The following is a 24,145-nucleotide window of genomic DNA, read 5'->3' on the forward strand; positions in this document are numbered from 1 at the left end:
TTGAAACGTTAATTCTGTTTTCTCTTCACAGACGCTACTAGACCTGCTGAGTTTCTCCAGCAATTTCTGTTTCTTAAAGAACAGGCCGTCTGAGACTGGTTTCTGTGTAATCAGAAAGATGGATTGTGACGTAGTTGATTCTGACACTAGAATCTGGAATTTAAAGAAAACTACAACTGTATGAGGCGGGATGGGACCATTCGCCACAGCAGATTCGCCGCCAACAATTAGCCACTGCCCTTTGACCATCAAGGATGCTTAGCCACCGCCCATTGGCCACTGAAGATGATTCGCCATCGCAAGTAAGTCATATATTTTGAATATTGGTGGTATATAAAATTGTGGTTATATTGGTTAAGGTAGTGTTTGCATTGTTTCAGTAACAACTCTACAACAGACGTGGCAGTAGCCGAAGGGCACTTTTGTTTCCCCATGATATGTGGTCGGTCTATGAGACAACAATAAACAATGAAGATCGCACAAATAATCACGCTGAAGCCGCTCATCGGAGAATTCCTTTTGAACTCGGAGGTCACCACCCAACCATATGGAAATGTATTGGAACATTAATGAAAATGCAAAAGGGGCGTGATTTATATATGGAACAGCTGATAGCAGGTTACCCACCACAAATAAAGCTCAAAAAGTATCGAGATGCAGACGATAGAATAAAAAAAATTGTTCTTGAATACTGTGAAAGAGATTGTTTGGAATATCTTAGAGGAATAGCGCATAACTATCAAATGAACTGAAATTTCATTGTTTAATATTAATGTGAGATTTTACTGCCATTATAAAAATTTTTAAAATATATTTCCTTTTCCTGGTTAAAATTTGTAACTCATTTTTATATATAAACCAATAAAATGATATTTACTTTACCTCTTTTTTTTTTAATCAATATGTAGTATGTAGTTGTATAAATAAAAGGGACTGAGAAGTATGAAAGAACAAACGGGAGGGAAAATAATCAGTACAGATATATATTTCTGGTGGCGAATAGTCTCCAGAGGTCAAATGACCCCAGTGGAGAAACGCTGGTGGCGAACCGGCAGTGGCTAATCATCGGCGGTGAATCTGCCGTGGCAAATCGTCACCAACCCGTATGAGGCTGGAGCTGGCAATGATAAACTGGCAAATGCTACTTAAAGGAATAATAATAGGTAGGCAATGAAAAGCATTTAAAGAGTATATGGAGGAACTACAACAACTATTCATTCCAATCTGACACAAAAGTGAAATGGAAAAGGTGGCACAACCACAGCTAACAGGGAAACTCGGGATGGTATTATATCCAAGAAAGGGGCATACAATTGGGCCAAAACCAAAGCAAAGACCTGAGAATTGGGAACATTTCAGGTTTTAGCAAAAAAATGGCAAAGGAATTAATTAGAAGGGAAAATTTAGTACAAGAGCAAGCATGCAGGGAACATGCAAACTGATAGTTAAAAGCTTCTATAGGTACATGAAGAGAAAAAGATCAGTTAAGATAAATCTAGGTCCCTAATAGTCAAAAACACGGGAGGTTATATTGGAGAACAAAAGATGGCAGACCAATTACATACATATTTTGGTTCTCTCCTCACAAAGGGGAACACAAATAACATTTCAACAATGTAGGAAACACTAGATGGAGTAAATGAAGGAAAATCAGTATTAATAAAGAGATTATGTTGGGAAGTTGATATGATTAAAAATCAATAAATGACTTGGGCCCAATAATCTACATCCTAGAATATTAAGAAAGTGGCCTTAGAAATAGTGGATGCATTGGTAGTCATCTTCCAAGATTCTGTAGGAACAGTTCTTATTGATTGTAGGATGGCCAATGTAACCCCACTGTTTAAAAAAAAAGTAGAACAAAATAGGGAATTATAGACCAGTTAGCATGACATTGGTACAGGGAAATATGCCAGAGCCCATTGTAAAATATTTAATAGCAGAGAAAACAATGACAGAATTGGACAGTCAGCATGGATTTATAAAAGAGAAATCACACTTGACAAATCTACTGGAATTTTTCAAGGATACAAGAGTTGATAACAAGAAACCAGTGGATGTATTTTACTTGGACTTTCAGAAGGGTTTTGCTCTGGTCCCACATAAGAGATCAGCATGTAAAATTAAAGTGCATGGGATTGGGGGAAGTGGTTGAGTTGAGGCCAAAATATTAAATGTTTTCAAGAATGAGTCAGGGTCAGTTTTTCCGGCTAAAGGGAGCAAACAACATGGGGAGAAAGTGGGAACAAGATACTGAGTTGGATGATTATACATGTTTGTACTGAATAGTAGAGCAGACTCAAATGGCCTACTCATCCTATTTTCTATGTTTATAAGTGCTGGAAATGTTCAGCAGAATACACTGGCAGAACTTGTGGAGTCAGAAGCAGGATTAACGTTTCAGGTCAATGACCAATTTGGCCCAATTGTATGCCCCTTTCTTGGATATAATACCAAATAACTCTTGAAAAATTTAGCATGTTGTGTAGTATATTTGTCAAGAAATTGTTTATGTTTCAAGATATTGAGCTCTCAGAACCGAACTGGTCTTATAACTGTTTTCTTTAGAACAGAGAAATCTGATAGAGATGTATATGATTATGAGAAGTATAGACAGGGTGCTTGGAAAGCAACAATTCCTTTTAGTTGAAGAACAACTAACAAGGGAGGTCGGGGGGCATACGTTTAAAATGAAAAGCCGGAGGTTTGAGGAGATTTGACTTGAAGAATGTTGGGAATCTGGAATGCAAGGTTGGGGTGGTGTAGTTGAGGTGGAAAAACTCATATCCTTTAAAATGTATTTGGATGAGCACTTGAAATGACAGTGTCAAGAATGTGTTGCTGGAAAAGCACAGCAGGTCAGGCAGCATCTGAGGAGCAGGAGAATCAATGTTTCGGGCAAAAGCCCTTCAGGCTAATTGCGGGAAAGTGCAACTAATATAGATTTAGAGTAGCTTTTGTCCATGCAGAACTGGTTGGCCAAAGGGACCCTTTTGTTTTATATGCTTCTATAGTTCTGTGAATTGGAGATTAAAGAGTTTTTTAAGACAGTCGAATGCTGAGGAGGAGTGCATGGGAAGGAGGAGTGCATAAATATTAAATGAGAAGATCTGTGATAGAGTGGAGGCCAGTTCTGATGAAAGGTTCAGATTAGATTAGATTAGATTAGATTACAGTGTGGAAACAGGCCCTTCGGCCCAACAAGTCCACACCGAGCCGCCGAAGCGAAACCCACCCATACCCCTACATTTACCCCATACCTAACACTACGGGTTATTTAGTATGGCCAATTCACCTGACCCTGCACATCTTTGGACTGTGAGAGTGTAGTGCTGGAAAAGCACAGCAGATCAGGCAGCATCCAAGGAGCAGGAGAATTGACGTTTCAGGCATAAGCCCTTCATCAGCAAAGTCCTTCAAGGACTTATGCCCGAAACGTTGATTCTCCAGGTCCTCGGATGCTGTCTGACCTGCTGTGCTTTTCCAGCACTACACTCTCAACATATGTATGTCCAATGCCCATTTAAATGCCCTTGTCATCAGCGAGTCTACTACTGTTGCAGGCAGGCTGTTGACGCCCCTACTACTCTAGGTAAAGAAATCTATCACCCCTCAATTTAAAGTCATGTCCCCTCATGTTAGCCTTCACCATTCAAGGAAAAAGGCTCTCACTGTCCACCCTAGGTGACCCACTGATTATCATATATGTCTTGATTAAGTCACCTCTCAACTTTCTTCTCTCCCAACGAAAACAGCCTCAGTTCCCTCAGCCTTTCCTCGTAAGACCTTCCTTCCATACCAGGCAACATCCTAGTAAATCTCCTCTGAACCCTTTCCAAAGTTTCCACATCCTTCCTATGAGGTGACCAGAACTGGACTCAATACTCCAAGAGCAGCCACACCAGAGTTTTGAACAGGTGCAGCATGACCACGTGGTTCCAAAACTCAATCCCCCTACCAATAAATGCTTACACACCATGTCCCTTCTTAATAACCCAATCGAACTGGGGGATAACTTTCAGGGATCTATGCACCTGGACACCAAGATCTCTCTGTTCATCTACACTGCCAAGAATTTTACCATTAGCCTAGTACTCTGCATTCCTGTTACTTCTTCCAAAATGAACTACCTCACACTTTTCCACATTAAACTCTATTTGCCACTTCTCAGCCCAGCTCTGCATCTTATCTATGTCCCTCTGTAACCCACAACATCCTTCGGCACTAGCCACAACTTAGCGTCATCTGCAAACTTACTAATCCATCCTTCTACACCCACATCCAGATCATTTATATAAATGACAAACAGCAATGGCCCCAAAACAGATCCTTGCAGCACAGCACTAGTAACTAAGCTCCAGGATGAACATTTCCAATCAACCACCACCCTTTGTCTTCTTTCAGCTAGCCAATTTCTGATCAAAACTCCGTATTTTGTGCAATAGTCTACCGTGTGGAACCTTATCAAATGCCTTACTGAAGTACACTTCACTGTGTTCATGTACTTTTGTACATGTGACAATAAACCTAATTCTAACTTTATATTAGAATTGCTTTTAAAGACTTTTTAGCTATTGGAAGAAATTAATATTCTTCCTTATCTTCCATAATAAAGTTATTAGAGAATTTGGAAGACTTTTTAGTGACAAGCAAGTGTTAAGGTTATTAGCAAATAATGGAGCGTAGCTGGCAAATGTTTGGGGAGTAGTATAACTATCAGAAGCATTGTAAAATCCCAAAGACAGATGATGGAGGTATCTAGTAGACAGCATGAGATTACAGGAGGACCTGGTGCTGTCCATAGTGTTATCCATCATTGATTGCGTGTTTACTGGGTTGGATGTACAGATTCTTTCTTCATTCACAGGATGAGAGCAGCGCTGGCTAGGCAGCATTTATTGCCCATCCCTAACTGCCCAGAGAGCAATTAAAAGTCAACCACATTGCTGTAGGTCTGGAGTCACACATAGGCCAGATCAGGTAAGGAAGGCAGTTTCCTTCCCTAAAGGACATTAGTGAACGAGATGTGTTTTTCTGACAATGAGTTCATGGTCATCATTATACTCTTAATTCCAGATTTTTATTGAATTCAAATCTCACCATCTGTCATGACGGGATTCAAACTCAAGTCCCCAGAACATTATTTGGGATTCTGGATTAACGGTCCAGCAATAATACCATCAGACCATTGTCTCCCCCTGTAGGGGGATATGGTTAACAATGACATCAATGTTGCATGCAATTACTATAATGCGAATGATATAAAAATGTTGTATTCATCTGGGGAAAGTTAGAGTGTCTAAGCTGTAATTAAGACGGCAACTGGGTCCCACCTGAAAGCCAGATTCGGAGTGGTTTCTGGCATCTTCCACATGTGCGCTAATAGAGCTTTGAATAAAGATCACTTGTACTACTGAACATAGAACTCAAGACTCCTCTTTGATATTTTTCCCTACAATCATTAAATCTGGAGAAATTAGATTTTATGCTTTTAAAAATAAATTGTCAGTACCAGATTGTTTCATAATAATTATAATTATTATAATTATAATTGTAATGAGATGAATAGACAAAGGACAGTCAGTGGACATCATCTATTTGGATTTTCAGAAGGCTTTTGACAAGGTACTACACAGGACCCTGCTAAACAAGACAGGATTGGCTGATTCACAGACGGCATAGAATAGGGATAAAAAGGTCATTTTCATGATTGCAGCTGATCAATTGTGGAGTTCCACAAGGGCTCATTTTGGGACCACAACGAACATGTTGAGGTTGTACAGGACGTTGTTGATGCCTCTACTGGAGTACTGTGTATAGTTCTGGTCGCCCTGCTACAGGAAGGATATTATTAAATTGGAGAAAGTTCAGAAAATATTTACCAGAATGTTGCCGGGAATGGAAGGCTTGAGTTACAAAAATAAGCTGGATGGGCTGCAATGTCTTTCACTGGATCACAGGAAGGTGAGTGGTGACCTTAGACATTTATAAAATCATAAGGGGTATAGATAAGGTGAATAGCAAGGGTCCTTTCCTTGGGTGGGAGTTCAAAATCAGGTGACAATGACATGAGGGGCAACCTTTTTTACACAGAGTGATTTGTGTGTGGACTGAACTGCTAGAGGAAATGATGGATGCAGGTACAGTTACAACATTTAAAAGATATTTGGATAAGTAGAAGAATAGGAAAGGTTTGGAAGGATATGGGCCAGGATCAGGCAAGTGGGACTAGTTTAGTTTGGGAACATGGTCAGCGTGGACTAGTTGGACTGAATGGTCTATTACCATGCTGTATGACACTGACTCTATGACTTTATTCACGTTACACTTGAACAATCTGGAAAAAGGAGCTGAGGGCATTAAGTCTGCAGATGACATAAAGATAGTGGAAGGTTAGGCAGTGCTGACGAAGGAGGTAGGTTGCAGAAGGACTTGGCAAGCTGGGAGAAGGTACAAAGAAGTGGCAGATAGAATGCAAAGTAGGAAAGTGAGAGGTTATGCATTTCAGTCAGAGGAATAGAAGGGCAGACTATTTTCTAAATAGGGAAAGGCTTCAGAAGTCAAACACAAAAGGACTGGGACTCCTAGTTTAGGATTCCCTTAAGGTTAACAAGCAAGTTCAGCAGGCAGTTAGGAAAGCAAATGCAATAAATATGTAAGTTATTTCACTGAGCTTGAAGGCTTGTTTTCAGATGTTTCGTCACCATACTTGGTAATATCATCAGTGAGAGAAACCAAGAGCTATAAAGAGAGAGGCGGGACATACCACCAGCACTTCACCAGAGACTCTCACTGATGATGTTACCTAGTATGAAAAAATGTCTGAAAACAAACCTTCCAGCTCAGCGAGCTAACTTATATCCAGAACCTCAACATGAGCTATAAATCTTCTCAAAAATCACTGAGGCAAATGTAATGTTAGCATTCATTTCCAGGGGATACAATACAAGAGCAGTGATATGCTGCTGATGCTGTATTAGGTTTTGGACAGATCGCATTTGGAATACAGAGGAACCTCAATAATCCGAAGGACACGGGCAGGGAGTATTTTGTTTGGTTAATCGAATTCCAGATAATCGAATGCCAGATAATATTGTTTAGCCAAGCATCAGGACCTTGCAATCTTGCCTGATAATCCAATATTCGGATAATCGAATGCCGGATAATCGAATGCCAGATAATCGAGGTTCCTCTGTACTGGGAGTAGTTTTGGGTCCTTTAACTGAGAACAGATGTACTGGCCTTGAGAGGGGTCTAGAGAAGGTTTACAAGAATTATCTCGGGAATGAAGGCCCTGTCATATGAGTAGCTGTTGTCAGTTCTTGACGGAGTTTAGAAGGATAAGAGGGCTTCTCATCGAAACGTATAGAATATTGACAGGCCTGGATACAGAGCAAGTGGAGAAGATGTTTCCACTAGCAGGAGAGACTGGAAACCAAGGTCAGAGCCTCACAGAGAAAGGACGATCCTTTAGAACTGACATGAGGAGGAACCTTTTCAACCCAAAGTTGGCGAATCTGTGGAACTCATTGCTCCAGAAGGCTGTGGAGACCACGTCTTTGAGAGTCTTCAACACGGAGCAAGACAGGTTTTTAATTAGTAAGGTTTATAGGGAGAAGTCCGGAGAATGGGATTGAGCATCATTACCAGCCATGATCAAACGGCCAGTCAGACTCAGTGGGCTGACTGGCTTAATTCTCCTCCCATATCTTATGGAAGTTAGGATAACTTTGGCTAATTACATTCTCAAGACATTTCTAAACTTCTACCATACAACTATCTGAAAATACTTACTGTTCCTGAGAAAAGATTAATCACATAACTATAGAAAAGGACAAGCTTGGTTTTAGGCTGTTCATACACTGTGCACTCTTGAGCTATGAAAAAGAAACATAATAAAAGGTAAGATTTCCAATGAAAGGCCAAACTTCACCAAGGAATATTGTTAATTGCAACAATTTGTACTTAAGAACACATAGAGGTATCAAAGAAAGTGAACACCACAAGGCAAGATGCTTCCTCAGAGAGGAAAATTAATAAAATCAAATTGTGTAACAACTCAAGAAATGTACTAATTACTTTTGGACCCTAGCGTTATATGCTTAGATTTTTTGGCCAACTCTATGAAGTCAGGAAATAGGAAAGGAACTAGATTTTTTTTTACAGAATTTTGTTCCGATGACAACGACGGAGCACCAAATCAAGAGGGCAGCTCACCACATTCAGACAGTATGAATTTTGAGGGGCATGAATTTCAGACCCTCAAAATTAGTATTCATGTAATGGTCAACCCCATAAATTTAACCTTAAAAAATAGTCAAAAATTCGACTATTACTCGAGTACATATGGTAGATTTTTTCAAAGGTTTTTTTATTGCTTATCGGATGTTATCCTGTTTGGAGAAACTCAGCAGGTCTGACAATATCTGTGAAGAGAAAACAGTTAACAGTTTGAAAAAAATGAAGGGTAACTGGACTCAAAACATTAATGCTGTTTTCTGTTCATAGATTCTGCCAGATCTGTTGAGTTTCTCAAAACATTTCTGCTTCTGGTTGTTTCAGACCTAGCCTGGGATGACAACATCTCATAAGGAACAAAAAAAACCTTTGAAAAAATCTACCATATGTACTCAAGTAATAGTTGAATGTTTTGACTACTTTTTAAGGTTAAATTTATGGGGTTGATCATTACGTGAATACTAATTTTGAGGGGCTGAAATTCATGCCCATCAAAATTCATACTGTATTGTTAGCAGAAGCCTAACTGATCTCCAAACAAATAAAGAAACAAAACAATGAATTATAGTAATTCTGAAAACCCGGAACGGAATTCAACAGCCAGCGGACTGGAAGACTGTGAGCAGAGCAGAACAGCCAGCAGACTGGAAAGCTGAAGCCGGATGTGATGGCAGGCACACTGACTAATCTTTGTTATCTGTGAAGAACTAGGGTCGAGCTTTACACGAGATATATGGAAGATTCCAAGTTATTTGGCCAAAAATAGGAGGTCTACTTTTACATGAGATTGACTATTATTCGAGTACATTTGTCCCCCCCCAGATCCGCGGGTATACATTCCAAGACCTACTACGGAAGCCTGAAACGGCAGATAGAAGTGACCCCATTCATTTAAATGAGAAACGTACCTTCCTGGCAGACCCCTGGTTCTTGGTTTCAGAAGATGTATAAAATCATGAGGGGCATAGATATTATATTCCCTATAATATGTTCGGGCCACAGTAAACCATAGGTAATTGAAATCGCAGATACTGGACCTGCAGATGTAGTGGGGCACCCTGTATATACAATACTTTTTAGAAACATCCACAATAAGCATAACCCTATCCATTATTTCAAAACAACCTTCAGCTTCAAAAATGATTTTTCTGTGCTTGCATCAGAGAAAAGGAAGAAAAACGTGAAAGTGAAAATACTAAGAATTTTTGGATTGGGGCATTCATATAGATTTCAACCTAAAGCAAAGAAAGCACATTAGCTGGGGAAATGGTGATGTGGTAACATCATTGGTCTCGTAATCCTGACATCAGATACTGTGGTGGAATTTAAATTAAATTAATAAATGCCAGAATTAAAAACTAAACTTAGCAATAGTGACCAAAGAAGAATCAATTACACAGAAAAATTATTTGACCCACTAATGTGCTTGGTTAGGGTCATGGAAACAGGCCCTTTGGTCCAAACTGCTCCATGCACCATGGTGCCCACTCAGCTAGTTTCAACTGCCCGCATTTGGTCCACATATCCCTCTAAACTCTTCCCATCCATGTACTATCCAAATTTTTTTAAAATGTTGCTATTCTGTCTGCCTCAACCACTTTCTCTGGCAGGGTAAAAACAATGACTGCAGATGCTGGAAACCAGATTCTGGATTAGTGGTGCTGGAAGAGCACAGCAGTTCAGGCAGCATCCGAGGACAGGCAAAATCACTTTCTCTGGCATCCCAGTTTATAAATGCATCCCTCTCTGCGTGAAGTTGTTGCCCCTCAGGTCTTTCTTAAATCTTTCCCCCTCACCTGAAACCCATGCTCTCTAGCTTTCAATTCCCCATCCCTGGGAAAAAGATGGTATGGATTCATCGTATTTATGCCCCTCATGATTTTATACATCTCATGAAAGTTACCAGTCACTTCTCTACGTTCCAAGGAGTAAAGTCTATCCTGGCCAATCTCTTCCTATGACTCAGGCCTACTAGTCCTGAAAAAATCCTCAAATTTTCTTTGCACTCTTTCCAGTTAGCTATGTCTTTCCTATAACAGAGTGACCAAAACTGTACACAGTACACCAAATGTGGCCTCACCAACAACTTATACAACTGGAACATAAAATCCCAACTCCTCTTCTCATTGCCTCAACCGATAAAGGCCAGCATGCTAAATTCCTTCTTTACCACTGTGTCTACCTATGACACTGCTTTCAAAGAACCATGTACTTGTACTACTAGATCCCTCTGTTCCACAACACTCCTCAGGACCTTATCATTTCTGTATAAGTCTTACCTTGGTGTGACGTGCCAAAGTGCAAGACCTCACACTTATCTGTATTGCATTTGCCCACTTCCCCATTTGATCAAATCCTTTTGTAATTTGACTACCACCTGATGACGGTCCGAAAGCTAGTGTGCTTCCAATTAAATTTGTTGGACTATAACCTGGTGTTGTGTGATTTTTAAACTTTGTAGACCCCAGTCCAACACCGGCATCTCCAGATCTGTAATTTCTGGTAACCTTCCTCGCTATCAATGATACTTCCTAATGCTGTATCATCTGCAAACTTACTAACCATAGATTATATATTGACATCCAGATCATTTACGTAAATAACAAATAACAAAGGTCCCAGCACCGACCCCTGTGGCACACCAATAGTCACAGGCCTCCAGTCCAAGAACTAACCATCACCCTTTGCTTTCTATCATCGAGCCAATTTTGAATCCAATTAGCTAGCTCTCTCTGGGTCCCATGCAACCAACCTTCATGACTAGCCAGCCATGCAGGAGCTTGTCAAAGGCCTCACTAAAGTCTATATAGACTATATTCACAACCCAACTGTCACCTATCTTCTTGGTTACCTCTTTGAAAAACTCAAAGATTTGTAAGGACATGACTTTCCGTGACTATCCGTAATCAAACCTTGACTATCCAAATGTTGGTTGATGCTGTTCCTTAGTATGCTCTCCAACAATTTGCCTACCACTGATTTAAGGCTCACAGGCTTGTAGTTCCCTGGCTTAATTTTGTTTAATAGTGGAACAACATTAGCCACGCTGCAGTCTTCTGGAATTTCACCAGTGACTAAATGATGAAGCAAAAATCTCTGCAATTTCTTCCCTTCCCTAATTCATTGTCATTCTTTCTTAGTTTGGCTGTCTTGACTCTGTATCCAATGACAATTTTTGACTGCCTTCTGAAATGACATAGTAAGCCGCTCAGCAATTGGAAATGGGAAACAAATGCTGCCTTAAACAGTAATGCCCACAACACATGAAATAATAAAAGAAACTAGCTGTTAGTACATTGGTATCAGTTTAATTGTAAGTTATAAGATCATAGCAAATATAAGCAGGAATAGACTGCTCCACTATTGGATGAGATCATGGTTGATCTGATTGTAGCCTTAATTTCACTTGTCTGCCTATCTCTCATCAAAATTCTTCTCAGTTTGAATTGGGAAACCTTGACAAGGTGGACATGGAATGGATGTTTAGTCTTGTAGATGAATACAGAACTGGAGGACCGGTTTTAAAATTTGGGGGTGCTCTTTAGATCACAGAACATAGGACATTACAATACAGTACAGGCCCTTTGGTCCCTGATGTTGCGCTGACCTGTGAAACCAATCTGAAATCCATCTAATCTACACTATTCCATTCTCATCCGTATGCCTATCCAATGACCATTTAAATGTCGTTAAAGTCTACTACTGTTGCGGGCAGGGTGTTCCACACCACTACTACTCTGAGTAAAGAAACTACTTCTGACATCTGTCGTACATCTATCGCCCCTCAATTTAAAGTGAAGTTCCCTCGTGTTAGCCATCACAATCTGACGAATAAGGCTCTCACTATCCACCCTATCTAACCCTCTGATTATCTGATATGTCTCAATTAAGTCACCTCTCACCCTTCTTCTTTCTAACAAAATAGCCTCAAATCCCTCAGCCTTTCCTCATAAGACCTTCCCTTCATACCAGGCAACATCCAAGTAAATCTCCTCTGCACCCTTTCCAAAGGTTTCACATTCTTCCTATAATGCGGTGACCAGAACTGTACGCAATACTCTAAGAGTGGCCACACCAGAGTTTTGTACAGCAGCAGCATGACCCCGTGGCTCCGAAACTCATTCCCTTTACTAATAAAAGCTAACACACCATATGCCTTCTAAATAACCCTATCAACCTGGGTGGCAACTTTCAGGGATCTATGTACATGGACACTGCGAACTCTCTGCTCATCTACGCTACCAGGAGTCTTACTATTAATCCAGTACTTTGCATTCCTGTTACCACTTCCAAAATGAATCACCCCACACTTTTCCACATTAAACTCCATTTGCCACCTCTCAGCTCAGCTCTGTAGCTTACCTATGTTCGTCTGTAACTTACAGGGACAGAGATGAATAATTTTTTTTTGTTCTCTCAAAAATGTGTGGGACAAAGTAAAACACTATGCTGACAGGTTCCCCTTGATCCACCCTGCTTCTTACTTCCTCAAAGCACTGAAATAAGTTTGCAAACTATGATTTCCCTTTCATAAAACCATGCCTGATTGTTCATAAGTTCATAAGATATAGGAACAAAGTTAGCCATTTAGCCCATCGAGGCTGCTCCACCATTCGATCGTGGCTGATATGTTCCTCACCCTCATTTTCCTGCCTTCTCCCATAACTCTTCAACTCATTAAGATTTTCTAAATGACTTGCCATCACCATTCTGTATATTACAGAAAGGATACTGGGGTAATGCAGGAGAATCAGCAAAGTGCTGATGTCACTGGATGAGTAATCCATGCACCCACAATACAGCTTGGGCATATCCACATGGCTGACAGAGAAATGTGAATTCAATAAATTTGGATTTAAAAGTCAGTCTAATAATGACCATGAAACCATTCTCAATTGTTGTAAAAACCCATCTGGTTCCCTAATATCCTAGGGGAAAGGCATCTGAAACTTGCCTGGGTGGGTGCAGCTCCAACAACAGTCAAGAAACCTGACACCATCCGAGACAAAGTAGCACACTCGATTGGCACTATATCCACAACCATCCACTTCTACCACCACCGACGCTCAGTAGCAACAGTGTGCACTATTTACAGGATGCACTGCAGAAACTCACCGAAGACCGCTAGTCAGAACCTTCTAAACCCACAACCACTTCCATCTAGAAAGACAAGGGCAGCAGATACATGGGAACACCACCACCTTCAAGTTCACCTCAAAGCCACTCATTACCCTGACTTATAAATATAAGTTCCTTCACTGTCATTGGGTCAAATTCCTGAAATTCCCTGCCTCATGGCATTGTGGGACAACCCACAGCTGGTGGACTGCAGCGATTCAAGAAGGCAGCTCAACACCACATTCTCAAGGGCAACAAGGAATGGGCCATAAATATTGGCCAGCCAGCGACACCCACATCCCACAAAAATGAATTTTTAAATAAAATCCTCACCTGGTCTAATCTACACATGGCTCCAGATCTACAGCAATGCGATGGAATTTTGACAACCTCTAAAATTTAAGCAAATCATTCAATAGTACCTAACAACCACAAAGTCTGACAAAAGGAATTTAACTTTGTGATCACCTGGACACCCTAGGTCCAACCATCACTATCCCCAGGTATGTCTTGTCCCATCAATTGTAAAAACCTACCAAAGGTGACAGCACAGCTGCATATACTTAGGAGCAAGTAGCCTTGGGAGTCCTCAACATTGATTGCAGACTTCATGAAGATTCATGAAACAGCTTTTTTTTTATTCAATCTTGTGACGTGTGCATCACTGGCTGGGCCAGCACTTATTGCCTTTGACGTAAGACCATAAGACATAGGAGCAGAATTAGCCTATTCGGCCATTAAGTCTGCTCCACGATTTAATCATGGCGAATATAATTCTCAACTCCTTTTTCCTGTCTTCCACCCGTAATGCTTGATCCTCTTATCAAAAATCTTTCAAAGAACTATGTTATCTTAAGTACACTCAATAATTTGGCCTCCACAACCCTCTGGAGCAATGAGTTCAACAGGTTCATCACCCTTTGGCTGAAGAAATTCCTCCTCATTTCAGTCCTAAAGGGTCGTCCCTTCACTCTGTGGCTGTTCCCTCAGGGCCTAGTCTCCCCTACTAATCTCAAATCCACTATTCAGGCCTTTAATTATTCTATAAGTTTCAATTAGATTCCCCCCCATCCCTCGAAACTCCGTCAAGTACATATCGAGAGTCCTCAACAACTCCTCAAGTGAGAAGCCCTTCTTCTCCTGGATCATCCTTTGGATCCCCTCCAAGAACAGCACATCATTCCTTAATTATGGAGCCCAAACTTCCCACAGTATTCCAAATGGGGTCTGACCAGAACCTAGTTCAGCCTCAATGCTACATCCTTGCTTTTGTATTCTAGCCCTCTTGAAATGTATACTAATATTACATTTGCCTTCCTAATTATCTACTGAACCTGCATGTTAACCTTAAGAGAATCATGTCCCTCTGTGCTTCAGATTTCCAAAACCTTTCCCCATTTAGACAATAGTCCACACCTCTATTCTTTCCATCAAGTACATTACCTCATACATTTTAATTTTGTATTCGAACCCTGCCTTTTCTTTGCCCACTTTGTTTAGAATTAGAATCCATACAAGTGTGAATGCAGGCCATTTGGCCCATCAAGTCCATATAAACCCTTTGAAGAGCATCCCATCCCTTACCCTATCTCTGTAACCCTGCATTTTCCAAGGACAATCCACCTAACCTACTCATCCCTGGATACTATGGGGCAATTTAGCATGGTCAATCCATCTAACCTGCACATCTTTGGACTGTAGGAGGAAACTGGAGCACCCAAAAGAAACCCATGCAGACATGAAAAGAATGTCTATGTGGAGTTTGCACACTCTCCTAACCTGTCCAAGTCCTTCTGCAGCCAACCCACTTTGTCAACACTATCTGTCCCTCTACCTATCTTTGTGTCATATGCAAACTTAGCAACAATGCCCTCAGCTCCTTCATCCAGCCTGGTGATGTATATTGTGAATAGTTGTAATCCCCTACTGAACTCCACTCATCACTGCTGCCATTCTGAGATCAACCCCTTTACCCCGAATCTCTGCCTTCTGCCAGTCAGTTAATCCTCTATTCACCCCAGTACCTTGCTCCTAACACCATGGGCGCTTAATTTATTTAACAGCAGCATTTGCGGCAGCTTGTCAAAAATCTTCTGGAAATCCAGATAGATCATGTCCACTGGCTCGAATTTGTTTAACTTGCTTTTCACCTCCTCAAAGAATTCTAACAGGTTGGTCAGGCCTGATTTCCCCTTGATGAAGCTGTACTGGTACTGCTCTACTTTACCTTGCACTTCCAAGGACTCCACAAAAAACCGTACCAACGACTGAGGTCAGGCTAACTGGCTAATAATTTCCTGTCTTCTGCTTCCCTCCCTTTTTAAACAAGGGTGTTACATTATCCATTTTCCAGTCCTCTGGCTCCGTCCCTATCTCCAGTAATTCCTGAAAGATCATCACCAATGCCTCCACAATCTCCTCCACTGTCTCCTTCAGAACTATGGGATGCAGTCCATCTGCTCCCAGTGATTTAACTGCCTTCAGACCTTTCAGTTTCCTCAACACTTTCTTCTTAGTGATGGCCACTCCACTTATCTCTGCCCCCTTGCTCTCTTGAAATTCTGATATACTGCTACTTCCACTGTAAAGACTAATGCAAAGTACCTATTCAGTTTCTCTATTTCTTTTTTCCCCCATTATTACTTCTCCATCTTAATTTTCCAGCAGTCCAAAGTCTATTCTTGCCTCTTTCTTACATTTTATATATGCAGAAAAACCATATGCAAACTCCTTTTCAATACTAGCTGTCTTATTCTCATATTTCATCTTCTCCCCGATATTGCTTTCTCAGTCGACTTCTGCTTGGTTTTGAAGGCCTCCCAATCCTCTGGTTTCCCTCTAATTTTCACCACATGGTATGCTTTTTATTTAGCTTTTATGTTGTCTCTGACTTTCCATGTCAGCCATGGTTGTCTTGTCCTCCGTTTAGTAAGCTGTTTCTTCCTTAGAATGAATTTCTGCTACCTCCCAAACTACCCCCCAAAACCCCTGCCATTGCTACTCCACCACCTTCCGTGTCAGCTCCTCCCTCATGTCTTTACAGTTACCTTTACTCAATTGGAATACCATTACTTCCAATTCCAGTCAAAGCATGGACAAAGAAGTTGAATTCGTGGCGAAAGTGTCTATCCTTAACATCAAGGCTACATATGACCAAGTGTGATAACACGGAGCCCGAGTAAAACTGGAGTAAATGGAAATCAGGGGGAAATCTCTGCTTGTTGAATTAATACCTAGCACAAAGGAAGATAGTTGTGTTTTTTGGAGGTCAATCTTGTCAGCTCCAAGACATTTCAATAGGAGTTCCTCAGGGTAATGTCTCAGGCCCAATTATCTTCAGCTAATTCATCAAAGACCTTCCTCCATCGTAAGGTGAGAAGTGGGATGTTTGCTGATAATTGCAAGGTCCAGTATCATTTGCAATTCCTCAGATTCTGAAGGAATTTCTGTGCGATGATGACCTGGATAACATTCTAGCTTAGGCTGATAATTGGCAAGTAACAACTGTGACAAACTAGTGCCATACAAAGATCATCTTATACAAGAGTGAATCAAATAATCTCTTATTAATGTTTAAAGGTATTACCATCTCAGAATCCTTTACTATCAGCATTCTGGGGGTTACTATTAACCAGAAACTGAGCTGGACCAACTATGCAAATACTGTGGCCATTTACATAAGAGCAGGTCAGAAGCTAGGAATAAATCAGTGAGTAACACAACTCCTGACTCCTTAAAACTTGGATCATCATTTACAAGTCAAGAATGTGATGAAATATTCTCCAATTGCCTGATGAGTAATACTCCGACTCAGCAATTTCAGGAACAAAGTACCTCATTTGACAGGCACTCCATTGAATAACTTGAATATTCACTCCTTCCCTTACTAATATGCAGCGCCTACAAGATATGCATTAACGAATCATCAGGTTCTTTAAAACCTTCAGCACCTTTCAAAAATGCAACCTGAAACACCCAGACAAACAGGGCAGCACAAACATGAGAATACCACCACCTGCAAGTTTCCTTCCAAGCCATGCAACATCCCCCGAACTACGTTGCCATGACTTTACTATTCCTGGATCTGAATCCTGGAACTCCCAAACAGCATTACGGATATATTTATAACATATGGACTGCAAATATTCAAAAAGGCACTATTCATGACCCCTCAGATATCAAAGTAGTCCACGTCCAAATGCAGGTTTGGGCTGACAAGGTGCAAGTAATATGCATGTCACGCAAGGCAATGACCATCTCCAGTAAAAGAACCTCAACATCACCCCATGATATCACGCTTATTTATTTCAATTACTGCTGCCAATTAATCAATCTTTTACACATGCTGTATGTATTCACATTTAGAGCCTGTAATTCTATCTCGATGGCATGTTTACCAATCTGACCTTCTTTGCTCGCTCATTCTGATGTTTGTAAGCTCTATCCCTTCCTAGCTGAAAATGTGTTGCTGGAAAAGCGCAGCAGGTCAGGCAGCATCCAGGGAACAGGAGAATCGACGTTTCGGGCATAAGCCCTTCTTCAGGCTTATGCCCGAAACGTCGATTCTCCTGTTCCCTGGATGCTGCCTGACCTGCTGCGCTTTTCCAGCAACACATTTTCAGCTCTGATCTCCAGCATCTGCAGACCTCATTTTCTCCTATCCCTTCCTATCACATTCTGATTACCATTAGCCACATCACTACCTTGCATTTATCCCAGTATCATTCCAAGGCCCCACACATGAGTCAGCATCTTCACACAAAATGGTTCTGATACTATCAATAAGGATCCTAGTGGAGATAGATAAACCATTGATATGTTGCAAGTGACCAAAATTTTTAAATTGCAATTTTTTTTTAACCAACTAGAGACCAAAGATGTATTGACCAAAACAACAGATAACAAGATATGCCAAAAAAGGCATGGTCAGGATCAGCCTAAGAACACTGTTGCAGAAATATGTCCATGATGGATAGTCACTATACTGCATAGATTTAAATGAGGAATAGATTTTTCTGTTCATGTATGCAAAACAGCTGTGCCAACACAAGAAAAATAATTAAAGGCATGGGTCACAACTGGAACAAAACTAGATTGGAGTGAGAAAGATCCCAGCAGCATCAAAGCATCATAACATGATCGTCATCAATTTCATTGTCCCACAAGAAGCCAACAACATGTTATCTATATGCAAAAGGTGAAAGTACTAATCCAGTAGTTTGCATACTACCCGATTCATCGAGTTCATTTTTGATTGGATCAAGAGTCTAATGAGCACTACAATTAAGACAAGCTTCCAAAAATAAAATCTGCAATCACAAATTTAATACATTTGATTAATTACCTACTACAGAGGAGGGAATGTCAGCATACGTAGTGTTAACAAATCTGGTCTTTGAAATGATGGTTGGAAGTGTGACAAGAGCAAACATTAACAGAAATATCACAAAATTCAACAAAACCAGAAAACGAAGAAAGGAAAAGTAAGATCGGATTCCAGTGCCAAATTTGCCTGCAAGACATAAAGAAAAATCAAATTAATTCAATATTCAAATGAGAGGAGACCTATTGAAACATATAAAATTACTTAGGGTGGATGCAGAGAGTTTATTTCCTCTTGTGGGGAGGTCCGAGGTCACCCATTTTAAGACAGAAATGAGGAGGAATTTCTTTCTCTCAGAGACTAATGAATTTGTAGAATTTTTTATTGCAGAGGATCGTCAAGGTTGGGTCATTAAGTATATTCAAAGCTGACACAGACATTCCTAATCAGTAAAGGATCATAGGGATTAAGTAGAAAAGTGGAGTTCAGAATTATCAGATCAGCCCATGATTTCAATGAAGGGAGCACTGGAGGAGCTAACTGGAGCAAGCTCAATGGGCCTAATGGGCTACTCTGCTCCTTCATCTACGGTCTAAAAACCAGCTAGGAATACAAAAACAGATGAAGGCCATTTTGAACCTATCCTGTCATTCTATTACATAGTGGGTGTTATTTACCTCAATTCAATTTACCTGCCTTGATTTCATATGCTTGGGGAATACATTCTCCTAACAAAAATCAATTGATCACAGTTTTAAATTTTCAACTGACCTAGCTTCAACAGCCAGGTATACAAGCTTATGAATTAAGCCTTTCAAGCCGGTTTCTTTAAAATTCAGGGTACATATGTGTAGCTGGCTGGACCAGCATTTATTACATGTTCCTAGTTGACCTTGAGAAGGTGATAACAAGCTACCTTCTTGAATTGCTGTAGTCAATGTGCTGTAGGGAGACCCACAAAGCCTTTAGGGCACCATTCAATACAATTATGGCTTATTTGTTGGCATTCCAAATTCCTTAATCCTATCTATCCCCAAAAACCTTCAATTCCCATATTTAACAAGAGCCACCTCTACATTTAAAATATTCAATGGCATTGCCTCCACCATTTTCTGAGAAAGAGAGTTTGAAAGTTGCGAAAGCCTCTGAAAGAAAAAAATGCTCATCTCCTTAAAAGAGCAACTGCTGATTTAAAATAATATCCCCAATATGTTCTCACCACAAGAGTAGACATCATTTCTCCATCCACTTTGTCAAGATCATTCAGAATCTTAGAAATATCAATACAATAACACTTTGGTCTTCAAAACTATTCTTTTCTATTAAGACAACCTGCTGCAGATATCAATCTAGTAAAGCTTGTCTGAACTGCCTCCAAACCACTTACATCTTTCCTGAAATGAGACCAAACTGCATGCAGTATTCAAGATATAGTCTCACCAAGCTCACAGAAGCACAACATCCTTACTTTTATGTTCAAATCATCTCATGATAAAGGTTAGCATCCCATTAGTCTTCTTGATTACTCAGACTCAGATGTTTACAGCACAAACTGGGGCATTCAGCTCATCATTTCTGGCCGGTCAACAAAGAACTGATTATACTTATCCCATTTTCCAGATCTTGGCCCCTTGCACTGAAGGCTATGGTAACACAAGTGAATACCTAAATACTGTTTAAATATTACTAGACTTTCTGACTCAATCACTTTCAGGCAGTGTGTTCCAGATTCTTCCTACCCTCTGAGTGAAAAGAATTCTCAAGGGTCCCTGTCACTGAGTGCTAACCACTATGCCATATAAGGCACTGGTAAGGCCTCAACTGGAGTGCTCTGTACAGTTCTCGTCAGTACATTACAGGAAGGATGTTATTGCTCTGGAAGGAATGCATAGAAGATTTAATAGAATGTTGCCGGGGTTGGAGGATTTGAGCTATGGAGAGAGGTTGAATAGGCGAGGGCTGTTTTCCCTGGAGCGTCGGAGGCGTGACCTTATAGAGGTTTATAAAATCATGGGGGGCATGAATAGGATAAATAGACAAAGTCTTTTCCCTGGGGTGGGGGAGTCCAGAACTAGAGGGCATAGGTTTAGGGTGAGGAGGAAAGACATAAAAGAGACCTAAGGGGCAACATTTTACTCAAAGGGTGGTATGTGTATGGAATGAGCTGCCAGAGAAAGTGGTGGAGGCTGGTACAATTACATCATTTAAAAGGCATCTGGATGGGTATATGAATAGGAAGGGTTTGGAGGGATATGGACAGGTGCTGACAGGTGGAACTAGATTGGGTTGGGATATCTGGTCGGCATGGACGGGTTGGGCCAGAGGGTCTGTTTCCATGCTGTACATCTCTATGATTCTAACTCTTCTTTGCCTTCTACTTTGTACGTTAAATATTTGGCCTCTGGTTATTAACCTCTCTACCAATGGAATAAATGCCTCCTTATCCAGTCTATCTCTGCCTCTCATAATCTTAAGTACCTCTTCCAGGTCCCCTGTCAAACTTTGCTACTCCAAGGAAAACAACCACAAACTATCCATTGCTTCCTCTCCATCCCACACAGCATCCTAGTGAATCTCCTTTGCACCCTCTCGAGCTACGTCACATCCTTCCTACAATGTGGTGACCAGAAATGCATACAGCACCACAGTTATAACTTAAACACTGTTTTGTACAGTTCCAGTATAACATCCTTGCTCTTGTATACTAGCCTCAGCTAATAAAGGATTGCATCCCAACTGCCTTTTTAATCACCTTGCCTACTTGCTCCATCTTCAGGGATCTGTGGATATGCACAAGGCTAGTCTGATCTTCAGTACTTCCCAGATTCCTCATGATTTTGAAAATATTTACCAAATCTTCCCTTGAACTTTTCTTTATAAAAAGAGATCATCAGCTTGTATCCTGGTAACTGAAATTCCTCACCCCTGGAAACCATTTGCTTAAATCTTTTCTGCAGTTGCTCTAAAGCGTTTGCATTCTAGCTGGAGTTCAGTGTCGAGAATTGGACACAGTATACCAATTAAAACCAAGTCACTGTTATGCAAAGGTTCTTATAAACTTGCTTGTATTTGTACTCCAGCCACTATTCTTAAAGTTCAGGATTTGATCTGCAGTTTTAATCACTTTCTCAATCTGCAGTGCCACCTTCAAACTAAACTAATTTGCATATATAAATTACATTGTACCTTTAGTATAAATAAGTATCTATTGTCCAGTGTTCCATAATAAATTTGATTACAACCTGACAATTAAATCCCAGCCACTCATGATCTGAAGTTCTCTTTCTCTTATTGGATAAACAAACTAGTCTTACATTTCACACCAAATTTTTTTTTAATAATTCAAATTAACAATTTTTTTTTAAGTGAGCTGTTAACATTTTATCATACAAACTGATGCAATTTAACTGTTTAACTGTTTAACTGAATGATAATTCGAACTTTCCCACCTTCTATGTCATGAATGTCTTTTTTCCAAAGGCACAGGCTGGATAAACGCTCCTTGACAGTTTGAACAAATCTTGCCTTTTTTCTAAACAGACGGCCTTGATCATATTTTGTTAACATGTAAGTTTGATAATCTGGACTAGCTCTAAAAAAAAAGCGAGAGAATAAAACTTTTAAATCAGACACACTTTAATGCTTGTAAAAAAAAACCCACCAAAACATTAAACATGCACTAATCATGAATTAATATTGCTTTTGTGTGCTCTGCTGAGATCTAAAATCCAAGAATCTTCTGACAGCTCGCCCCTTTGAAGCTATAACTTCTCTGTAAATGCTGTCAACACAACATATGCAAGTTGTAAGTTTGTTCGCTGAGCTGGTAGGTTTGTTCTCAAGACGTTTCATCACCATGCTCGGTAACATCACCAGTGAGCATCTGGTGAAGCGCTGGTGTTCTGTCCCGCTTTCTATTTGTGTTTCAGTCTGTTACAGTGGATGATATCATTTCCAGTTCTTTTTCTCAGAGGCTAGTAAATGGGGTCCAAATCAATGTGTTTAATGATGGTGTTCGAGTTTGAATGCCAGGCATCTAGGAATTCCCGTGCATGTCTCTGTTTAGCCTGTCCTAGGATGGATGTGTTATCCCAGTCGAAGATGTGTCCTTCTTCGTCTGTGTGTAAGGATACTAGTATAGCTGGCCCTGTCTTTTGGTGGCTAGTTGGTCTTCATGTACCCGGGTGGCTAGTTTCCTGCCTGTCTGACGGATATAGTATTTGTTGCAGTCTTTACAGGGTATTTTGTAAATGACATTCGTTTTTCTGGTTGTTGGTACAGGGTCCTTTAGGTTCATCAGGAGCTGTTTTACTGTGCTGATAGGTTTGTGGGCTACCATGATGTCAAGGGGTCAGAGTAGTCTGGTAGTCATCTCCGAGATGTCTTTGATGTATGGTAGTGTGGCTAGAGTCTCTGGGCATGTTGTGTCTTCTGGTTTGGATTTGTTGTTTAAGATTTGGTGGACTGTGTTCACCAGGTACCTGTTGTTCCTCTAATTTGTTCCGTTTCGTGGTGAGAAAGGTGACACCCACATTGCGGACCCAAAGCTTAGGTTGGAGCATGGGGAGGACTGATTGTTCGAGTCCCTGCATTATTGCTCCTGCTAAAAATCCTGCTATTGTTGATCCCATTGGTGAACCGTTGATCTGTTTGTAGGTCTTGTCCTTGAAGGTGAAGTGGGTAGTGAGGCACAGGTCTACTAGGAGAAAGTGAGGTCTGCAGATGCTGGAGATCAGAGCTGGAAATGTGTTGCTGGAACAGCACAGCAGGTCAGGCAGCATCCAGGGAACAGAAGAATCAACGTTTCGGGCATAAGCCCTTCTTCAGGATTGAGGAAAGATCCCCTGTGGTTGGAGGGTTCCTAGGTCTACTAGCTTGAGGATGCTGTCCTTGCTGATGGAGTTGGTGCTGTCTGGTGTTTGTGTCCTTGGTTTGTCGAGTATGAGGTCAGTGTTTCTTTGGCCATTCGGATGTTAATTGATGTGAATAGAACCAGGAGGAGGAGACCATGACTTCGTCCTCTTCTATCCTGGTGTTTCTGATGATGTTCAGGAATTCTTGGGTGGGGTGGATGGAGTGGCTTGAGGCTTCTACTAGGTATTTCAGTTTAGGGTGAAGTTCCTTTGCTAGGCAGTATGTTGGTGTGCCAGGGAATGAGACTATGGATCTGAGGGGGGCCCCTGCGTTGTAAACCTTAGGTAATGGTATCACACACTTTAGTTTTCATCTCTAAAGGACATTAGTGACCCAGATAGGTTTTTCCAACAATTGACAATGGATTCATGGTCATCATTACACTCTTAATTCCAGATATTTATCGAATTCATACTTCAATATCAGCCACGGCAAGTTTAACAGACCTGTGATAATACCACTAGGCCATTGTCTCCCCTCCCCTTTGAACAGTACTTGGAGGCATGTGGCACAACTTCAAGGCTGAGAGTTATGTGGATAACACATTTTGAG

The 24,145-nt window shown here is 40.7% G+C and overlaps 1 protein-coding gene across 3 annotated transcripts in view; it reads right to left on the minus strand.

Moving 5' to 3' along the window:
* Positions 1 to 24,145, minus strand: part of LOC122560911 (transmembrane channel-like protein 7) — a 99,830-nt gene that overhangs the window by 54,035 nt on the left and 21,650 nt on the right. For 2 of the 3 annotated variants that reach the window (XM_043712161.1, XM_043712160.1), the window contains exons 3-5: positions 22,129 to 22,271; positions 18,701 to 18,868; positions 7,795 to 7,877 (exon numbers count right to left, since the gene is read on the minus strand). In XM_043712161.1, coding sequence (XP_043568096.1) covers positions 7,795 to 7,877; positions 18,701 to 18,868; positions 22,129 to 22,271 — 394 coding nt within the window. The remainder of the gene's footprint in view (positions 1 to 7,794; positions 7,878 to 18,700; positions 18,869 to 22,128; positions 22,272 to 24,145) is intronic. The other variant, XM_043712162.1, reaches the window with a different exon arrangement.

This window comes from Chiloscyllium plagiosum, chromosome 21 (genome assembly GCF_004010195.1).
Source record: "Chiloscyllium plagiosum isolate BGI_BamShark_2017 chromosome 21, ASM401019v2, whole genome shotgun sequence".
Taxonomy (NCBI): Eukaryota; Metazoa; Chordata; class Chondrichthyes; order Orectolobiformes; family Hemiscylliidae; genus Chiloscyllium; species Chiloscyllium plagiosum.